Raw genomic sequence first — 21,915 nt, forward strand, 5'->3', positions numbered from 1 at the left:
TATCAGTAAGCATCTGAATAAATATAGCCTCTTAATTTATAATTTGATAAAGAGTCCTTGTGCAAGCAATTGCCAGGAAAAAGTGGTCTAGCAAAAGACTTGAGAGGTTTACTTAGTTAAACAACAAAAAGCTCTCTGGACATCTTACAGCAGAAGCATAAAAGGCATTTATTTGTTTATGATTTTTGCATTCTTTTGGGAATTTGGGTATTATTTGTTAAAATAAATTTATGTGTCCAACAAAGAAGAACTATGAGTATTTCCCTTCAAAACAGGTTAATCAGATTATAAATACTGCAGATGTAGATTAGTGTCATTCAGTCACACCAGCCTCACAACTGTATGTATTAGAAAAGGCAAAATAAAGACATTTCATCACCATATTCAGAAACCGCGCCATGACCTATGAAGTTTGACAGTCTGCTGTAGAAGAAATTACAGCACTACTAATTAAAAGAAGTAACAACTAATTGATAGACTGATATCAGCTGTTGAGAACTTTTAACCACGTAAAATTATTATATAATGTAAGTAGCAAAGGGCACGTGCTAGCAGAGCCAGCTTTTATCATTATTCAGTCTAATCCACAAAGTTTAAAGGCATATTCTAGCCATCGTTTCCTTTATTTAAGGTCTAGCAGCATCGAAGCAGGGTTCTCCAAGTAAGATTTCCACAAGTTAGAAAACCGGGCCATTGTAGCTCCATCAATGATGCGGTGATCAGCTGACCAACTCACATTCATTATCTGTGCTTTAAATACTTCACCTTTTCCATTAAACCGAGGAAGAACCTAAAAATCAAAGAAAAAAAAAAAAGAGAAATATTAAATACTTCCATTAATAAATCTGTATTTTTTTTAATTGTTAATTTGTTAATCTATATTTAAACATTTTGCTAAATTAGACACCAGTAGTGCCATTCAAAAACCAAAGACCTTCCCATTATCGTTTGTGCTGCGGATTAGAATATATTGCAAAGCTACATAATAAACAGTCATACCCTGTTTCCACCATTGTGGAAAGTAGTGAAAACCTTTCTTGACTCAAAAGTTTCTTCCTGAATAGTTTATTGCACTGTTGTGCTAAAACTGATGGTTTCCTTAAAACATCCCCTTGACAAAAGGTTCATAGGAAGAACATACAGAAAGTATTTTAAATTAATACTATTTTCATTTCCAGCATTGATCTCAAGTGTCTATATTAAAGAACTAAAGCCTGAACATCAGAAAAGCCCATACAAAGTTCTGTATGGATTCAGCTATCTGGCTCATGAAATTAAACTTCATTATCAGAATATTTTTTTAGTCTCAAGATTTCTCCCTGATGATAGCAAAAATGCTATCACCATGTTGCAAAACTTGTAAAAATATATTTACGTTGTTTCTTAATAACTAGAAGGGTAAACATAGATGGGAGTGAAATGTAACAGGATTCTAAAAAACAAATCTGAACCTTTGGCATAAGAGACTTCTATTAACATTTGGTGTCTGCACAGTCATTTAAGAACATCACAAAAACCTTTCAATCACAAGCTATGCAGTTTCTGTAACATAAAGAGGAAACGTTTATATAAGAAAAATAAAGGGAGACTCTGCATTTCATTTTCATTACAGGTGACCTTAGGTAGAGTTAAACACTCACATCACTGAGATAAAATTAATATACCTGTATCTTTCCAAGTGCTCCAATAGCTACTTCAGGAGGTAGTATCACTGGTTTGGTGTAAGTGCCACCAATCTAGAAAAGAAAAAGGTGTGGATATTAGTTAACAATTTTTTTTTTAAAGCAGATTGCCTCTTGCATTAATTGCTACAGCTTTTGTTCATTGCATATTAAACCTTACTAAGGTATTCATTTCAGAAGCAGTTTTCGGATGTAAATTCTCATTTTTCCTGTACTTACTGTGCCAATATTTGAAAGGGTGAATGTTCCCCCAGTGAGGTCACTTGTTCCCAGTTGGCCTGCAGAACCCAAGGACTGCAGGCGATTTAATTCAGAAGCAATCTCAAACACACTACAGACTTGAACATTTTTCACATTTGGGACAATTAAACCTTGCTCTGTGTCCATAGCAACTCCAATGTTGTGCGAAGCCTGCAACAAGTTTCATTAACTAGATATTAACATGAGCAGTCAACATAAAATGTATTTTACATAAAAAAGCACTTGAATAATGTCTTCTTTATCTATCTTTTTGATCTAGAAAAGGCTGTCTGTAGCAAGCAACTCCTTTGAGGGGAGAAGGGGATGTAAATTTTTAAATATTATCTTTCCACATCTGCAAAGTGCAAATTGATTTTGGCAATTTCACATCCAGGAAACACAAAATCCTGGAATCAATTTTGCACTGAAAATATTTCACTTTATGATGATTTTATAGGTAACAAAACATGACTAACAAATTTTAAAGAGAGCACTAAAATTTTTTAAAAAAAGGGAAAATGAGTTGCCTTTCTTTTGGTAGAAGGAATATAGAAGGATTCATCTGAGATATTGATAAAACAGTAAAAAAAGGAGTTTGTACTGCAAGGAGCATGTACACATCACTTAATAAAATAGACACTTGCTGCCCAGAAGTATCAATCCAGCACCTTGTATGAAAATTAAATAATTTTTATCAAAACTGAGTTTAAAATATGACTTTAATACATAAGGATTCAGCGTTGGAACAGTGGAACCACTGTGCCACTACTAAAAAAATACTGTATGAGATTTTAAATGTTCTCATTTTAAATGCTTGGCCCATCTTCAGGTGAAAAATAGGAAATCACTATATTAACATGCATTTTTTGAGGCAAGCCTGAATAACAAAGTGACTCTCATGAAACAAACTACTGAGATAAGATCAATAATAAATAAAATCCAATCTTAGAATCTGGACACAGATTATTTTCCAGCATACCATAATTTTGGTTCTTACAATTAGCTCAGACATTCTGAAAAGCCCTTGTTAGCTATTAGTTTAGGTTTCCTGCTCACAGCTTTTATCAGTAGTTTACAAACCTTATATGTGACATTTTGACAGCTTTCATCCAAAGAAGCATTAAGAATGGGATACTGCAATAATCCCAGAGAGGCTGCCTGTTAAATATAAAAGAAAAAAAAAAAAAAGATAGATACATAGATAGATAGATAGATTTTTATATTTTATAACCAGAGAGCTGCATGGAAAAGAAGTAATGGTGGGAAACAGTTTAGATTAGTAACAATATTGATCCTCAATGCAATCAAATTTGGCTTAAATCTCTCCTAAACTTGTCTGTTGATATTCTGTCATTATTAGGATAGCAGAAGAAAAAGACAACTTACAAAAACCAAATATAGATCAGACAGGCATATAATTGAAGTTCAATCTGCATTTGTTATTTCTGTTCCACAATTCAAATCAAATATCCCAAGACAAAAGTTACAAGATTCAGCAGCAAGTCATTCTCAGCTCTCCACTTACATGACAATTATTTCAAGGAATTAATATTCATTCTCCCTAACGACAGTGAGTATAATCAGTGCTTACTTAGCACTCTGATTGAAATAGCATTACCAGAAGTTTCAGACTAAGTTATGCATCCAATGCTTAGTTTAGGCAGTGCATCAGCCTTCACTGATGAGACATACTCATTCACCTGAACAATAGAAGAGACATACTGATTTACCTAAGGGATTAATCACCAACAAAAATATAGTAACAATAATAATGATGCATTTCACATGAAGTTCATTTTAATGGAGCTGAAACTGAGAGTTTCCAAAATTTGTTTTGTGTAATTCAAACACCTACTGTTGCTTAAACCCCATAATGAAAAATGCTTTATCTGCTCTATCCTTCCCCTTTAATATTTAAAAAAAATTCCATGATATTATATAACCCTATCTACAATTCCAAGAGTAAATCGGCAAGTGGTTCAATAAACAAGAAAAGTTGAGTCTGTTCTTGTGACCTGTAATTATTCAGATTGATAGAGAGGTGCTCCAAACTTCCAACAATCATCGATAAGATTTTGGCAAAATCTGTGTAAGTACTCCATACAGTGCTTCTGCTGCACATCTCACCTTTATGAAGAAAGGCATAAAGGAAAGCTTAATTCCACGAATTTGTGCTAGAGGTTTCAGCTCTTCTCGCAACTGAACAAGCTGAGTCAAATCAATCTCATCACAATAACCAAAGTGGGGTATCTTCAGGGCTGCACTCATAGTCTTTACCATTGCCTTGTGAAAACCTGGAAAAACATTCACTGATTTCTTAAACCAACAAAATGAGCTTCTGGGAAGTTATGGTGAAATTTCAATTATTTGTTTCCATTAAACAAATTACATAACCTAAAAAACCCAAACCAAACCAAAACCCAACCACAAAACCAAAAAAAAGGACAGGGTAAAGCTCACTTTAGGATCAACAGTTTTTTAGCACATGCAACTCAATTTTTACAATTGTAATATTTCAGATTATATTACTGCATATCTCTCCTATGTATATATGTATGTATTTGAAATCATAATACAGTAATCTGCACTACTCTTTCCAGCCTCTCCAAATAAACATTGCATGAAAGGCAAGCAAAAACCTTTTATCTTACTCGTTTACTTAGTGTCTTTTGTTGCACTCTTCTCCAGGACAAGTGTGAATGCTGAAGTACACTATTACTATGCATTGATAAACCCTTAAATTGACCACACTTTGCCACTAATTGCATAAAGATTCATACTGTGACAAATTCACATGTGTTTTAGAATTCCTACCTGTTTCAGCATACATTTGAAGAAACACGGATTAAAAATGAGCAAGTGCAATTTGAAGCCCAACTCCATCCAATCAAAACATGAACAATTATTTCATAAAATAATAATTTCATGAAACAGAGCACATTTTCCTATTGCTCACTTCCATGACAATAACATGAAACACGCTTCCATCAAAAGGAATCAACTGTTCACTTAGTAACATTTACTGGTAGTCTACTGTGAACACAGTCTCGAGATTTTATATTTCATGATTTACCTGTTATAGGTTCAGTTTTATCTTTTCCTGAAAACACAATAGGTCTAGAAACAGGTACAGGAACTTTACGTGCTTTGTCCTTTGAGGCAGCTGGTACAGTCTCTGATTTTGGCAAAGGTGGGATAATTTCAGCCTTTGGTGATGGAGGTAAAATAGCTCCTGTTTGTTTGGCCAAGTAATTGAGTATGTCTTCTTTAAGGATTCTGTTATCCTTCCCTGTTCCAACAACTTCACTCAATTTAATCTGAAAAGTACATAACAAGCTATAACGCTTTTGTTTTACAGCAATATAAACATATCCTATATTGTCAGCTACAGTTAAAAATTATTCCAGTTACTGATCTAACCTACCTTTTTTCCCCTTTCTATGATTTATTAGGTATTCAACATTGTTCAAATCATCCAGAAGGCCCACTCGGTGACCAATCACAAACTTTAAGGAGGAACTATGAGTACTACTTACCTCTTAATTACCTCACAGGATCAATAGTGAAATATTAATTTGAGGAAAGCTATTTGTCACTTAATTGTCTCTACTTATTGTTTCCTTTTCTCCTAGAAATGCCACACGAGCTTTCAAAAACAATGGAATATTCATTGATTCACAGGAAAAAAGAATTTGAAAAGCACTTAAATGATCACCTAGTACATCCTCAGCTCTAATACAAATCTGAAAAACAGAACAAGGTAGCAAAAGCTGAGATTCCATTTTTCCCTCCTCCTTCCTCTGTTCCAGCAATCTATTCTGATACTTTATTATTTTTAGTCTAAAAAGGTTTTTTTAATCTCCAGCCCAAAGCATCCTAGCTGCATTTTAAGCCCAGTAATTCTTCTCCTATCCACCATAATCACCAGAAAGCACAATCCTCTTCATCCTTACAACAGTTTATACACATTTGAAATATGTTTGAAAACAAGTAATTTCTCGCTGCACTTTCCTCTAGATCAATCTTCTCCTAGTCAGTCAAACTGCTATACAAAAAAATGGATAAAATGCAGCAGGACCTGATTCAGCAAACTTACATTGTTCTCCATGGCAAGACGACGAACTGCAGGGGTTGCTAATGTTTTGTGACCTTTTATCTCTTGGTGAGTGTGCTCTTCATGAGACATAGGAGGTGTTTCAACAACATCTTCCTCTGGGGCAAGACCTCCAAACAAAAGGAAAAATTTTAACTTTACTACATTATAAGCATTTGTTAAATTCCAACCTCAACTATTCTATGACTCTGTGACAGCTGAAGTTTTTAACATTTACTTTGAGCTGCTGTGGATGGGAATACAGAATTCTAAAGGCTGCTGCTTAAGCTAAATTTTCAACAGGAAACACCTGACTTTTGAGATTTTAAATCCTAGTAAGATATCACAGCTTTTTCTACTTAATTTTCTTGACTTTATAAAGGGTAAAAATAATACAGTTTTAAGATTTTCAGGAGAAAAAAGTAAACTCCTGTCACTGATGGTTTTATGACAACAACCATAAAATATGCAACACAAAAAAAAGGTTTACAATACCTTTTGAAGCATCGATTTCAATGTCCACTAATGGTTTTCCAACATAAGCAATTTCATCTAAATTGTAATGGAGTTTTCTAATAATGCCATCATAACGACTAGTAATAGTAACGGAGGCTTTATCACTTTGTACTTCACAGATGCTATCAAACTGAGACACGCTATCGCCTTCTTTTATATACCTAAGAGAAAAGACACAGGCTAGTATAACACATATTAAGTGTAAATATCTATGCTGTGTATTCTTTTGATAAGTTCAGTTATGTACGTCCCCACAGCATGAAAGTGCATTCCAGATAAGACGACAAATTCTACATTTGCTATATACCTTTTGCCTGACTGGTCCAGAACCGTTTGTTGTGTGAAATGATGCAATGATTTAGAATATCATCACACATATATTTTTACTATTACTTTAGTAAAGCAGAGTTTTCTTGAGAGATTGTAAGCCATCTAAAGATAAGCCCAGCTTAGTCTGAACCTAAGGAAGTTCTTCGTTTCAAATTGCCAGGATCAGTATACGATCAATTTCAGAAAAAAAACCTGAAAGCGGGAAACAGTCTCTTCTATGCAGAGGTATTTTCACCTATTTCTACAAAGAACAAGGCATTTCAACACTCCCTCCCTTCACTGTACACTTTGATTTTGCTTAATCTGTTCATCATTGCGTTTTTAAAAACAAATGTTCAAATCTTTTAATAAGTGAATAGAGAAGGGGTATAGGACAAAATTATGTGGATTCTCCAGACAAGTCATTTGTTTCTAAAGTTCAGCCTAAGTAAGTATAATAAAAGATAGACCTCCTGCACTCTAAAAACATTAATCACTGAAGGAAAGCCTATATATAGGTGCAGTTAGGACATCCCATTTCCTTCCACCTTTTGCACTCCCAAATAAACCAAACTGCAAATAAACAAAATGTAAAGCTCAGTATATATAAGGTTTTAAAATGTGGAAAATTAAACTTGAAAAACTTCATTAGTAACGCAGAAAACATATTCTCAGATAAATAATTGATAATACAGCTGTTAGACTACTTGCGGATTACTCTTACCATTCTTTTACAGTCACCTCTGTAATCCCTTCTCCAATGTCAGAAAGCTTAAACTGGACAATTTGGCCACACGAAACTTAAAACAGACAATAAGGAAATACAGCATGTTTAATATTAAATATATCAGATAGAAAAATCTGAATGCATCAAAAATAGTCTACACACCAGTCATATACAAACCGCTAACATAACACTCATAAAATTGCAAAATAAAATAAATTATTTTATTATGAAAAAGATTACCAGCAGATGTTCTGAATAATCGTTGTTGATGACTAAACTTGAGGGTAGATTTGTCAAACACGCACACATATTTTGATTTTATAAAGCGAATGCTGCTGCACGATCTAACACGGTGAATGCAAACCTGGGGGAGAAAAGTCTCAAGTGTTAATATAACGGGCTGAGGAATGTAGAGCTCATTTAATATTCCTGATGCAACAGTAATACTAAAATAGTTTATTTCTAGTTTATATAAAAGAAGTTCTCATGGAAACACAATTACACTGAATACATACTGAATGTACAATAACCATTACATTAGCATAAGCTTTGCCAGGTCTTTAACTTCTTTCACTAACACAACACATGGGGAGATCAAAGCCACAATAACATAACCAATTAACAAAAATCATGACAAGATCTGGTAAGAGATTCATACTGGCTATTGTTTCTCTAAGTAATTGGTTTAATCAGGACACACACACAAAAAGCATACATAGTATCAACTACATCAGCCACCTGAAATATTCTTATCCAGAATGGATGCTAGAAGGGTACCCTAGACTGCAGGAAAAATCAGTCACTTCTTATTCCAATCAAAGGTTGATCAGAAGTACTAATTGGAAAGGATATTCACACCAGAGGGCACAAAGAGTTACCCTTTTATTTCTGTTAATATATAGGAAGCAGTAATCTTCATGTAAATATCATTTCACATCAACTTGAATGACTTTTTTTAAGAACTGGGCATGAGATGGTTTTCTTTCATGGTTACAATTATATTCATCCAGAAATCAACTTAAAGGGTCAATGGAATTTTCTGAAACATTCTTCAAACAAAACCTTATGCTTTAAAGCATCATGTAATCAGTCATGATTTTGGTCAAAAGCAAAGCCAGTAGCACTCGCATTGACATAAACAGGCATTTTATCATTAATCTCAACAGAAGTTAGTTCAGACCCTTTCTAATTTAGTAAGATTTCTTAAATTTAATGTAATTCTGGTGTTATGTTGTCTTAGAGTGCTGTAAAATTAATAAAAACAACAATTTATCTGTAGATACTATCTCTAATTTAGAGATATGAAAAAAATTCAGGTGCTACAATGTACCTCAAGTAGCTCAAAACTGTAAAATTTAGAAATTATCTTCTTAGAGGAGCCAGAAAACAGCACACCTGCATGGGAAAGTTAATTTTAACTTCTTTTTTAAAAAATCCTTTCAATAATTACAGAGCATATGAAACTTCCTGATTGCCCTCCCCACTCCCAAACTCTTCAACTATCTGGTTTTATATTACACTTTAAAAGACTAGATTATTCAGAAAACTGTACAATTTTGAACTGACGATGTACACATTTTCTGTATTATTTAATCCAGCACTGCAAGTTATATTTAATATCGCCTTTCTTTTAGCAACAAGTATTTATACAATACAATGTATCATAAAGGACACAACAAAGTTATACTGAGTTATTTTTCAGCTGTCTGCTACTGAGATTCTATCTACTGATCTAGAATAAGTATTTTGCTAATTCCAATAACAAGCAAACAGTAAATCCTTTTCATTAATCCTCCAAACAATTTTCCCTATTAAAAGAGGTAAAATGGTAATTTTAAGCTATGACAAATCTTATTCTATGAACACATTCAAAATTCTCTTTCAATTACAAAACTGGTATATAATGTACATCTTCACAACCTATTTCTCCTACTTTTCATTATGTTTTTCTTCCCACTTGACTTCATGGTTACATTTTTTTGTCCAACAAGATCTTTTTGTCCAAACTTACAATAAAATTATTTTCTCTTTATATGACCCTACATGGAAAACATTCAATATTTACCTGTGCAGATGATCACAAGGAGCACATCAAATGTCTGAACTAGTTCTAAATGTGAAGTTTCATAATGCTTTCCATGTGTTTTTTACATTTGGTAACCAATGCAAGTAGTGAATTAGTAATGTCACTGCCAAAAAAAACAGACTGATTTTGTCACAGAAGAGTTTCAATGCTGTTTCAAATTATATTTGTATGAATAATTCGAAACTACTGCATTTTTAAAAAATGGAATCTTTTTGGTTTGCAGTCTTGCACATTCTCTACTAAAAAGTTGGTGTGCTAGTATGTTAAAGCAGTAATACAGTACCCAATATCTTCATAGAACAGTGTTCCTTTCTAACAAGGGGAAAAATTAAAATCCATAAAAGAGTCTGTGCTTATTAATTTCAGTATTTCATTACCATAATACTATTTTCTGTGTAATGCTGAAGAAGGAAATAAGAGAAGCATATAAAAGATAAAATTTGTTCTAATATCTATAGCATACCCATCTATGTATCTTGATGTCTGGAAAATATAGTAATATAAAACCAACAAGCACAGTACTAGCAGTTATGTTTATGTCACCACTATTACTCTATACGACAATTTAAAGGCAATAATGGCACAGTAAGATAACACCTTTCCTGTGCAAGTCTTCAAAGTGCAGAGTTACTGTGGGGAGAAGAAGCTGAGGACCCACTCCAGTCTCTCACTGATACTAAGGACACATCAGCCACTGATATCTGGTTGACTACGACTTGTGGTTTGAACCAAGACAACACGGATGCCATATGCTATTTGGGAGACAACGGCCTTGCCCTTGTTTCCTTAAAATGAAGCACATTGTGCTCTTCTAAATCAGCACTGATCCTAAAACTACTGCTGGCCTCAGAACAAAATGTTTTTATGCAGCCTGCAGGCAACAGATTACCTGATGAAGTAACACTGAATTTCGAAGTCAAACTGAACAGTTTGTGCTCAAAGACTTCACATTCAAGGATACACTTCTATAGAACTCTCTTGACTTGCTGTCGCATTGAGTCATTTTAATGAACATTTACTTACATTGGATTTGTTTTGCATGTATATTCTGTATCTCCAAGTATATAGTCGCCTATATACTAAACCAACGTTCTTGGTAGCATGTTTCAGTCAGACATTACTCCTCACACCTAAATAACTGGCACCATGTCCCTGCATCCAGGTAACTGTTATCTCCCCACCACTTAACACAAAGACCCCCAGGCTCCTTTCTTTTCTTCTTCAAAACTTACAACCACCATTACTTTGTCCTTCTTCCCCTTGCTAGCCAGTGTTTGCAACAACATTGAGAATATTAAAATAAAGTCCTTTAATATTATAACAACTATATTATTTCTTGGATCTTATCACTGTTTCACAGTAGACGGTCACAAGAAGAATTAGTACCTAGCAAAATTCAAAATGTTCTTGCAGGAAACACACAGTACAAATAGACAATTCTATAGTTCAGCATGCACATTTTCCTCTTATCAGACTCTTCATCTGGATTTAAGAGTAGATGGCTTGGTTAGAAAGAAAACTAAAAGGAAGCTGCTATGTTCAATATTCTTAATTAGTAAAATTACTTATATATAGTGTAAAACTAGATAATTACAAAACCATCACTGAAAAAATTCCTCACTATGCTTTCAAAAGGCAATCAATTATTATTAAGAGCAAAAATAATAATAGAACGGATCCTTTTTTTTTTCTTCACTTGGACTCTCTTACAAAACGATGTTTCTTTTTCTGACATTCACTAAACAGCAGTGACAATTGGAAACCAACACTCTTCACCACAGCAGGAAGACTATAATACAAGGCAGAAGCAAGCATGAAGTATTCATGATGGTATACACTTATGAGATTAAAAGTGTCCTAAGACAACCAAGTAGATTCACTTCTTGAAGTATAGTAAGATATCTCAACTACAAGTATCAAGGCTCTTGGGATTCAAAGAAGTATGTTTCCCCGTTCTATGCGTGTAACTACACCGTCTCTGTGCAGACGTGGTATGTAAAGGGGGCTGATGCACGGGTGGAAGAGCAGTGATGGCAGCGTAACGCATAGGCAGTGCAATGAATCAGATGACTAAGAAATAACAGAAGAGAAGGAGGTCAGTGGCTTATTACAGGAGGCACACGTTTCTTTCACAGGAAACATGGGCAAGTCGGAGGACGTTCAGGGGGCAGCAGTGTGGGGCAGAAGAAGCCTGTCCCCTCGCTGTCCCTGGGGAGCGAGGACACCCTGACCCCCAGGGAGCAGCGGGCAGGCTCCGCCGGCACCGCGGCAGCACATGGCATGCGGGCCCGGGCACTGTCGGCTGACTTGGTGCGGGGGCACACGGTCACCTGTGCCGCCTCGCCGTGGGGCAGGGGCGGGGCGGGCTGGGGCGCTGCCCGCCCGAAGGTGCGGCTGAAGCGGTCGGGCAGGCTGAAGGGAGGTGTGGACAGTGGCTCAGGCACTGCTCGCCCGGAGGCGCGGGGGAGGCTCTGGCCGGGAGGGCTGAGGGGAGCCGACAAGCCCGCAAGCGTGTCATGTTTGCTCTGAGGGTCTGCTGCGCGGCTCTCGCTCGCTCCCGACTGGAAGCAACAGGGCTTCAGGATGCCGATGCCGCCGAGGCGGAGATGCCGCGCGTTGTCCACCCCCTCACTGGCTAACCGGGAGCGCCACCACCCGCAGGGTCCCCTGCTCCCCTTACCAGGCGCCCCGCAGCTCGGCAGCTGCTCCTCAGAGCGGTCACGGCCGCCATCTTACTTCGGGAAAAGGCAGCCCCCACGCCCCGCACACCTCCCACCGACCAGCCAACCGGAGGGCAGCCACGCCAACCGCAGCCAACCAGGCGGCGGGCGGCCACCCTGGGCACGGGCCAGGGAGGGCGGCGGTGGAGGGGGCCGGGAGCGCGGGGCGGCAGCAGGAGTAGCCGGCTAGTCCTGGCCGCTGCCAGGCGAGCGCAGGCGGCGTCTCGGAGCCGTCACATGCCCACGGGAAGTAACGGGAGGGCGTCACCTGCCCCAGCGCCTCACAAGGGTTCCCGTAGCAAAGCCGCTAGCGGCGGTGGGGGAGGGAGTGCGGCTTCCCCTGGCTGAAGTGAAAGGCAGCGCGAAGGGCCCAGCCTTTCCCTGTACGCCTGTAATAAACTCCCGAGTGTGACAGCCAGACCAACACGCGTACGTCTCTCCATGCTTCTTTTAGCGATCCCGCTACAGGGGAAAACTACTCGTTTGAAAACGTGACGGCAGGAGTCCGGCCGCTCTTCTCCGGCGGCACAGGGCGATGCGGGACAGAGCGGTGCCCGCGGGGCTGCCGTCCCAGCTGCCGCTTGGTCGCGGCCTGCAGCGTGCCGCGTTTGTCACCGCTCCGGCCTAGCGTGGCCCTTGGCCGTAGCCTCGGGACAAGGGACAGGCATCGCTTCCTCCGGGACGCCAAGCCGCCGGAACTCTGCCCTGTGCCGGGACGTGGCCGTTAACGCGGGGAGAAGGAAGCTCTCCCCGCCCGCTACGCGGCCCCCCGGGCGCTGGGACCCGGTGGCTGCTCCTCACGCAGCGGAGCCGCCCTAGCCAACCCACGGCGGGTGGGCGGGCGGGAAGGTGGCTCCGTTCTGCGCCTGCTCCAGCCCCGCCGCCCGGCTCAGGCATCGGCAGGTTGCGGCCCCGCCGCCACCAGAGCGCATCTTAGGCGCTCTTCCCTTGGCAAGCGTTTGCGGCCCCGGGGGGCTGCTTCGCCGCGGGCTCGCCGTCTGCAGGGCCCCCCCGGGATCCTGTCGGCACGGCAGGGGCCTCTGCGAGAGACCGCTCCGCTTACCGCCGGGCATGGACGTGGACAGGGTGGAGATAGACGGTGGGATCATGGAGGGGGTGAGCACCAGCGGCGCGCTGGCCTTGCCTTACCTCGGCCCGGGCAGCGGTGACGGGCGGGTGGGAAGTGCTGTAGCGCCTGGCGAACGCCGTTTCTCTGTGCAGGGCGGGCAGATCTTGCGAGTGTCCACGGCCCTGAGCTGCCTGCTGGGCCTGCCGCTGCGGGTGCGCCGGATCCGCGCCGGGAGGAGCCAGCCCGGCCTCAGGTAACGGCCCTTCCCACGTCCGCTTGCCCGGGATCTGTCCCGGGGCGCGGTGGTCTCCGGGCGTGTTCAGCGGGGTCACGTTACAGCGCTGTGAGGCGGGGGCGTAGCCGCGCGAACGTCTTGCCTTGCTTTTGTCTTCCAAGAACAAACCTCATGTATTTCCATTGCTTTTAGAGGGCCTTTTTATCAGAAAATCCTGCTTGTGGCTCACTTAGTGGAAGGACTGAGTGCGGAGGAAAACCAGGGTGTGAGAGGGACGGCCCCCAGTCTCCCGGCGGGAGGGTTCGGAGCCCTCCGCCCGGCCCTCAGCGCAGTGCCCGGCCCCGCCGGCTGGCAGGGCAGGTGAGGGCACTGCCCCTGTCGCCATCTGTGAGGCACCACAGGCTTACAGGGCTCTCGAAAATATTTTCAAACGTGCTAAGCAGACTGCACGGTATGAAACATGAAATACAGTTGAGGTCATGTAATGCCTCAGCAAAACATGATTCACCAAGCATGTAGTGTTACGAACAGTTTGTTTCTGTCCTGTTTAAACAAATGGAAACACGAGCACAGCAAAATGTAGCAAAACTATTAGCTGTCTGGTGGCTCAGGCAACCAGTTACTGGCTTGGCTCCAGTTCAGCATTGCCATCATTATCCCATTGCAGTTTTGTCTGAGCATTTATTACATCAGGACAAGTGAATGCTCCTGCATCTCATCTGTCTGTCTGGACTCATTCTTACGGAAAACACACCAGAATCCTGCAAATTCCAGAATGGCCTGAATGCTGCTGCTTTGGCTCCTGTGAACTCGGAAGTACTGTAGGAACCAGATCGAGTTTCTCATCCCTGTTTGAGCTGAAATTTGCAGTTGTTGTATTTATTAGCTGATGTGTAGTAGTTCTTTTTAATGTAACACAAGTATCTAGTCTGCTTGCAAGTATCTAACTTTGTATTGTCACTCCAAGGCCTCAGCATCTGTCTGGATTGGAGATCATTCGAGATCTATGTGAGGGGAAGCTGGAAGGCGGAGAAATTGGCTCAACAGAAATAGCCTTTACTCCTGGGAAGATCAAAGGTGGAGCCCACATAGCAGATACAAAAACAGCAGGGTATGTCTTTGTACAGGTATAATGATTGACCAGTAACTGTTCTTAACTGCTTTTGGTAACTTTAAAATTATGACAGAAGATGTTTTGGCAACTTTAAAATTAACCCAAAAGAGCAGGGAGAAAAAGAATGTTAATACATGGGTAATGAGCCAAAATCTGTACTGCCTGAGCCAGATACACGTGACCAAAGAACCTTTAGTGTAGGCAGGATATGTATGAATAAAGTACATGCAAGTGTAATAGTTTTAAAATTATAATTGATATATGAGTTGAACACTTGATTATTGTTAAGCAAAAAACAGCTGACCACGTATTTAAAACTTTATCCGTTATTTTCTCCCATTAGTACGTTACATATCACGTCAAATGCATCAAATTAGATAAGTATCTCAAGTCCATGAGATCTGAATTAATCCTTGCCATATAATAAAGTAAATTTTGAGATTTTACTTACTCATGTAATGGTACAATATGGGATACTAGTCTTTTGGAATGGGGAACATCATCTATCCACGGTTCTTTGTGCCTGTGTTTCTTCTATCCTATATTTCTGCGTTGGGTCCTTTGTCTTGGAATCTGCTGCAAAGCCAAGTAAATGGGTTTAGCTATGGAAGGCTGGTGTGAACAGTTTGGACACATAAGCCAGGTTAGGCATAAATTAAAGTTTCCTTTAAGTTAAGAGAAATATTTTTCTGAGATGCAATAGTATAAACAACCACGCTGACGCCTTTTACTTAACACATAAAGGTTTGAGTAAGCAACAATGCAGCAGAATTAGTAATTAATCACAAGCAAAAAAAATTAAATTGCTGCCTAAGCCTTTTCTGCTTTTATCATCTGCTAGCTAAACCTACAGTTTTCACAGTCCTGTCACTGTACTACATTACTTTTATTTCAAACAGGAATATTAAAGACGCAATTATTGTAAAACAAAAACCTTCATGTTTAGCCTTGCTAAGGACATTAAATTTTAAATTTGTGTTTTTTAAGACTAATACATTTACTTTATAGATAACGTTCAAAATCAAATACTTACATAAATGCTCTGGAAAGTCATTTGCCTTTGATGTGTAATGATTCTATGCAAGTCTATGGATTATGACTGCATGACATTTGAGTATCTTATAATTGCTTTTAGGAGTGTGTGTCTACTGATGCAGGTAGCAATGCCCTGTGTGCTGTTTGCTGCTTCCCCATCAGAACTTCATTTAAAAGGTGGGACTAATGCTGAGATGGCTCCTCAGATAGACTACACAGTCATGGTAGGGAAACATTTCTTCGGCTTGGTGCATCTTTCACACATATATATGCAATGTAACTGCTGTACTTCTGTTGCTCTTACTGCAAGTTTATTTGCAATTATGGAATTGGGCATGGGAATATAATACTATTAGTGTACTGTATGTAGAGAGCAACCGGTGTTTCATGGAATTCCCTGAAACAGCAACTAGTCTGTTTGGTTTTAATTACTAAAGAAATTTTTATTTAAAATGTATTCTTTATTCTACAAGTGTCATTCAGAATGAAGTATGAGGAATGTCAAAGAAGCTGTATGGATGAGACTGTTTATCTCTTTTTTTAATAATGTAACTGAAATTTTTGTGTTGACCTTTTTTCTTTTTTTTTTTTTTGGAAGACTGCATAAGAGAGTGGGAAATTATAAATGCAAAATAGATTCACAATGTAATTTTATATATACTTGTTTTTCAGGTTTTCAAGCCAATAGTTGAAAAGTTCAATTTCACATTTAATTGTGACATAAAAAAGAGGTGAGTTATGGAGACACGTGGCAGAGGCAGGCCTTACTGAACTGGTGTGTGAGCACAGAGGCACACACACACACACAAGGTACCCTCAATCAAGTTAAGGGATGAATTTATAATACATGAACTAAGTGCATTAGCTTGCTGCTGTGTGTACTGTCACCATATGACGAATGGGGTATGGTTCTTTCCTGTCTTTTTTTCATTACTGAGTCTTCAGCTGCTGTTTAGTGTTTCCTTAGGGCTACCCCTGAGGGAAGCTTTTTCTGAGATGCCAGTTATGTTGGTGTTAGGTATTTAATAAGATGTGTGTTATGAGGTAATACTGTTAGGGAACCTAATTCTATTATAACGATTTCTAAGGCACACATCAAGAAAATTCATATGTGCAGTAACAGAGAACTTCAAAAAGTATAATGAAATATATGAAGAGCTTTCTCGCTCTTTTCTTGGTTTCTTTGTCATCTGATTACTGTTTCTAAATAGGGGCTACTATCCTCAGGGAGGTGGTGAAGTTGTAGTCCAGATGTCACCAGTCAAAGAGTTGAGCCCAATAAATTTAACAGAACGTGGCACAGTGACAAAGATACATGGAAGAGCATTTGTTGCAGGAGCACTACCTATAAAAGTAAGTGCTGATAATAGCTCTGGTAGTATCCAACTTCATGTATCTGTATAAAATTGCATGTAATCTGCTTAACTTACCTCTATTGTTCCTGTATGCAGTCTTTCACATACAAACTAAGTAGCCTTATTTAATGGTTTCAATTATTCAGTCCATAGAATAGAATTCTGGACATTTTAAAATGTGTATATTGCATAGCAATATGGTAGCAGCTAAAACAGGAAATGAGAACGGTATGCTTGATACCCTTCATGTGACTGTTTGAAAGTCTTTAGCGTATATTGAGGGTATCACATCTGATTTACTTATTGCTCATATTTACGTGGATTATTTCAAATCTGAAATCATGGTTCATAGATTTATGAGTAAACTACGGTGCACTGTAATAGGCAGAGGTCAGACAACATCAAATTTTTCAACCATTGCTAAGGGTATTAGACAGAACAAATTAAGAGTTTGTTCAGCCAAAGATAAAAACAGAGAGAAACTTATTCCTTTGTACCCCCTTCTTTCTGTTATTCCTGTCCTGTCTGTGTTTACACAGAGAATGAGTGGTGGGATCTCCTTAAGGCTCCTTCTCACACGCAGGATAGGAATTAGTAGAGGAAGCAAGAGGAGAAACTGAGTTACTTTTGGAAGAGCTGAGAATTGCTGGTTTTGGTCTTAAAATCTCCAAACCTATGAATATTGGCTATGATTGGATCACAAGGATGGGATAAGCTTCATCTGCCCCCACCTGCCTGTGATTTAAAATTGTTATTTTATATATTATGTCTTAATATATCCTGTACATAATAATTGTGGGGTAGTTCATGGGGTTTTTTTTTTAATACTATAATGTCTTGAGATAATCAAGACTAAAATCAAATCTTTCCCTATGAATGGAGAAAAGTTCTTTAATTTGTGTTGATATTGAAACTTCTACATACATCACTATAATTGTCATTTGTTCAGCATTTAATGTTATCTTAATCTTGTGTGAAAATTCTAGGAAGAGATGATGTTTAGTGCTTGTTTGTAGGGGGTTTATAACAATCCTTTGTTTTTCTAGTTAATAAAGTAGCCCCTTTATTCAGGGATTCACTATAATAATTAGAGTTATGATGAAGAAGTATTGCTATAGTTACATAATTTCATTAATGTTTTTACCTCTTATCTTGTTAGCTGGCAAAAGACATGGCAGCAGCAGCAGTGAGATGCATCAGAAAAGAAATCAGAGATCTTTACATTAACATTCAGCCTGTTCGAGAACCTGATGATCAAGCCTTTGGGACTGGAAGTGGGATAATGTAAGATAAGCTGAAACTTTCTATTGATACCTGTAACCTTGCTAGTTGGTTAACTAGATCTCGATTAAATATCTGATAAATACAGTGTAAGGTGAGTGATTTTGTTCTCAATATTGATTCTGTTTTTTCTGTTTAGCATTGTTGCAGAGACTTCAACGGGTTGTTTGTTAGCTGGGTCATCACTTGGCAAGAGAGGTAAGAGTTACATGAAATATACCTCTTTTGGATTTAAGATAATGTACTATTAACAAATAGGAATCTGAAGTATAATCTATTCAAAGATCTGTTGCTTTGAGTGTTGCATTTTTAAATGAATGTTGTTTAGTAATAAAGGACAGTAGAAATAAGCAGATTTTAAAGGTAGTAAATGGAATCTTACACTTTGTACTAAGCTGCATCTGCATAGTGACAAAAATTAGAAAATTATTAAACTCATCTTTTATCAGAATGGATTGTTAAGGATCACTGAGTTGAAAATGTTTCTGGACTTCAAGAACATACAGTCTTTGTGGTTTACCTGTGAAGTTTTTGTTCATCAGTGAATCTAGATGTGTATCGATATTAAAAGGAATAGAAGTGATTTTGGTTTTAAATGGTTTGAATAAATCTTTCTCTGACTAAGTGGGGCTGCTTTCTTTCCACTTCTTAGTAAGTATGAGCTATATGTCATCATAAGATGGGAGGGTTTGTTTAAGCAGACATTTGAGGCAAGAGCGTGGAAGTAAGGTGTAAAAAGTTGATTGTTTCTTGATTCTCTCTTTTTTTCCTTCTGTATTTTTCAAATGTTAAATAATAATTGGCAGCATCCTCATCTCCTGGGTTTCTCTGTTAGGAAAGAATGCTGACAAGGTTGGCATCGAAGCAGCTGAGATACTGCTTAGGAATCTTAAACATGGTGGAACTGTGGATGATTCTCTGCAAGACCAAGTAAGGTTCCTGTATGTGTTTACATGAAGTTGAAGTAGAAAGAACATGGATGTATGTATCACTTGTAAATAATATAAATCTGAACAGGGGAAGAATGAAGTGTAGATTTCAAAGTTAGACTGTATCTCTCCAGGTAGGCGTGGCTTTACATAATTATTTGATAACTAGAAGTCTTAGGAGGTTTCCAGGTGTGGTCACAACATTACTAGGATTAGCAAATTACATACAGTTCTTTGGAACCACAGATGCTCCTGGCTTTGCACCAACACCCTTAGATTTTCCCTTCCTGTAAATCTTAGTAGGTATGGAAGAAAGAGGTAGGAATTTGCTTCTGTTTGGCACTGCATGTAGTGGAGTAAAAATAGCTCCCTGGTTACACATTAAGAATTATACTAGGTGAAGCTATTAGAGAACAGAATATCTAGGAGGTGCTCCTCTTTGTCTTGCTCACCTAATTTCATTTGAGAATGAAGTGCCTCCACTATCTTATTTTCAATTAACGCAGCCTGATAAGAATCTTGGGCTGTTATAGATGAGATGATGTTACCTCTTAGCTGTAAACACCTGGCCACACATTACTATTATGTAGTAAAATAGGAGGTATTTAGGTCTTGGACTTACCCTATTTTTTGCAAAGCATGCACAGTACCATTGGTGGAAACATGCTATAGCTAGGTTCAGTGTGTATGGGAACTGCTTAGAGTTGTATCATGCTTTACAGAGTACTTGTCATGGTGATGTTTGTAAATCAAATCAGATTTTTTAAAATGTCTGTTTGGCGAATATGTGATCAGAAAGTGTTAGAATTAAAAAACCTCTTCCTGACTTTTTTCTCTCCATAAAGGTAATCTATCAATTTGGAGTCTGACATGACTTTGGGGAATTTCGGCGTGCGAGGGTGGGAGAGAGCAAAGTTAAATGTAGTAACAGGAATTCAGTGGCAAACTCCAGTGTGGAAAAGTAGCAGCCCTTCTGTAATAGGCATTACACTAATTTCCAAGCTTCTTGAGCCTTGGATCACTCTTAACACTCAGCATCATGAACTTCTATGAAACTGGACAGATCACATTTTTACATCTACAGACATTTTGCATGTTTTTCCTTCCTTTTTTTTTATCAATAAGTTCCTAGGATCTGAAGAGTTACTCAATAATTACCTCTCCTTCTCTTTCAGCTGATCATTTTTATGGCGCTAGCAAAGGGAGTGTCTAGAGTGAAAAGTGGGCCAATTACACTTCATACTCAAACAGCTATACACTTTGCAGAGCAGCTAACAAAGGTGAGTCCAAAAGTTCAGGAAGTTTTACCTATGGGTTGAATTAGGCAGCGTACATTTTAGCAGGCCTTGATCATGGAGGACAAGCATTGATAAAACAATTGCTACAATATTTATATGGGAGTTTACCTGTAGAAAGTGAACATACTTAAGAGTTAAATGCCTTTAGAATGGTTAGATACGTTTACCACCTTTATTTAAATGTTTTTCAATGAAATCAGTCAAAGCTGTAACATACATAGACACATGGCCGTATGATTATTGGGCATCAGATATTGAATATTTAAACTTAGGTATGTTATAGCTTAATTAGTGATATACTTTTAATCCTGTTTTAGGCCAAATTTACTGTGACAAAATCGGAAGAGGAAGATCCCAGTAAAGACAGCTACATCATTGAGTGCCAAGGAATGGGGATGATAAACCCAAACCTATAGGGTTAAAAAAAAGAAAAGCAGCAAGCTGACAAAAGCAAAACTCAACATACCTCAGTGATGTATTGCATGTGAACAGGAGGAGCTTTCTGTCACATCTGAGTGATTTAACTTCAAGGATGATGTCGAGTTTTTCCTTGGTGTGCTGAGAACCTGCGGTATGAAAAATGGAAACTTTTTTTTTCTTTTTTTTACTATTAGCAGCAAAATGAGTACAGACAGGACAGCAAATAGAATACACTGTATGTGTCTGAGATCATCAACTAGAAGCTTTGAAAATTCAGATTCACCAAAGTAGAAAATACCTATTCCAGTTTTGAATAAAATACTGATACATTCTTTCCCCTTTACAAAATGTAAGTTTTATTCTTTGGGAACCTTTATGTTATGAGGTATGTGGAATGAAGTGCACCATCAAATCTGTATCGCTGTTCTTCCTTATCCATTTTGCTTAAATTGTGCGTGAGGAAATAATAAAGCAATATCACCATATGAAAGCCTGGCATTCGTATTTGCTGTTATTTCAGCAGGTTGTGTTATTGGGAGATGGATACAAGGTAACTCTTTTTCTCCAATACTGGGAATGGTCTGAAGGGGGCAGCAGCTACCCGCTGAAGTGCGTTTGTAGCACTGACGTTGAAGAGCACCTCTGAATTACCGGTCTGTACTGATAAAGATTTTTAGCATTTCCTTTTGAAGAACTCTGAATATATTTTTCAAAAAACAATTGAAAGAAAGCCCCCAAAGAGTTGTTGTCTCTGCTTAAGAAAACAAGCTCTTCTAAAGCACATTTGAATGCATCTTTACCTGTTT

At 38.6% G+C, this 21,915-nt stretch overlaps 2 protein-coding genes across 2 annotated transcripts; one reads left to right on the forward strand and one right to left on the reverse strand.

The window, feature by feature from the left end:
* Positions 1-140: 140 nt before the first annotated feature.
* On the reverse strand, positions 141-12,548 carry DBT (dihydrolipoamide branched chain transacylase E2). Its single transcript, XM_075760028.1, has 11 exons — positions 12,334-12,548; positions 7,808-7,931; positions 7,565-7,640; positions 6,511-6,692; positions 6,019-6,146; positions 4,996-5,239; positions 4,050-4,216; positions 3,003-3,080; positions 1,902-2,093; positions 1,665-1,736; positions 141-790 (listed from the first exon to the last, which is right to left on the reverse strand). The coding sequence occupies exons 1-11, from the start codon at positions 12,382-12,384 to the stop codon at positions 623-625; spliced, it is 1,482 nt and encodes a 493-aa protein (XP_075616143.1). The 5' UTR covers positions 12,385-12,548; the 3' UTR covers positions 141-622.
* A 13-nt stretch (positions 12,549-12,561) lies between these two features.
* Positions 12,562-21,599, forward strand: RTCA (RNA 3'-terminal phosphate cyclase). The gene is made up of 11 exons (XM_075760027.1): positions 12,562-13,489; positions 13,595-13,695; positions 14,645-14,788; positions 15,927-16,050; positions 16,499-16,557; positions 17,038-17,179; positions 18,341-18,465; positions 18,602-18,660; positions 19,298-19,392; positions 20,567-20,671; positions 21,007-21,599. Exons 1-11 carry the CDS (start codon positions 13,445-13,447, stop codon positions 21,103-21,105), a joined length of 1,098 nt encoding a protein of 365 aa, XP_075616142.1. The 5' UTR covers positions 12,562-13,444; the 3' UTR covers positions 21,106-21,599.
* Positions 21,600-21,915: the final 316 nt, after the last annotated feature.

Source organism: Balearica regulorum, chromosome 8 (genome assembly GCF_011004875.1).
Source record: "Balearica regulorum gibbericeps isolate bBalReg1 chromosome 8, bBalReg1.pri, whole genome shotgun sequence".
Lineage (NCBI taxonomy): Eukaryota > Metazoa > Chordata > Aves > Gruiformes > Gruidae > Balearica > Balearica regulorum.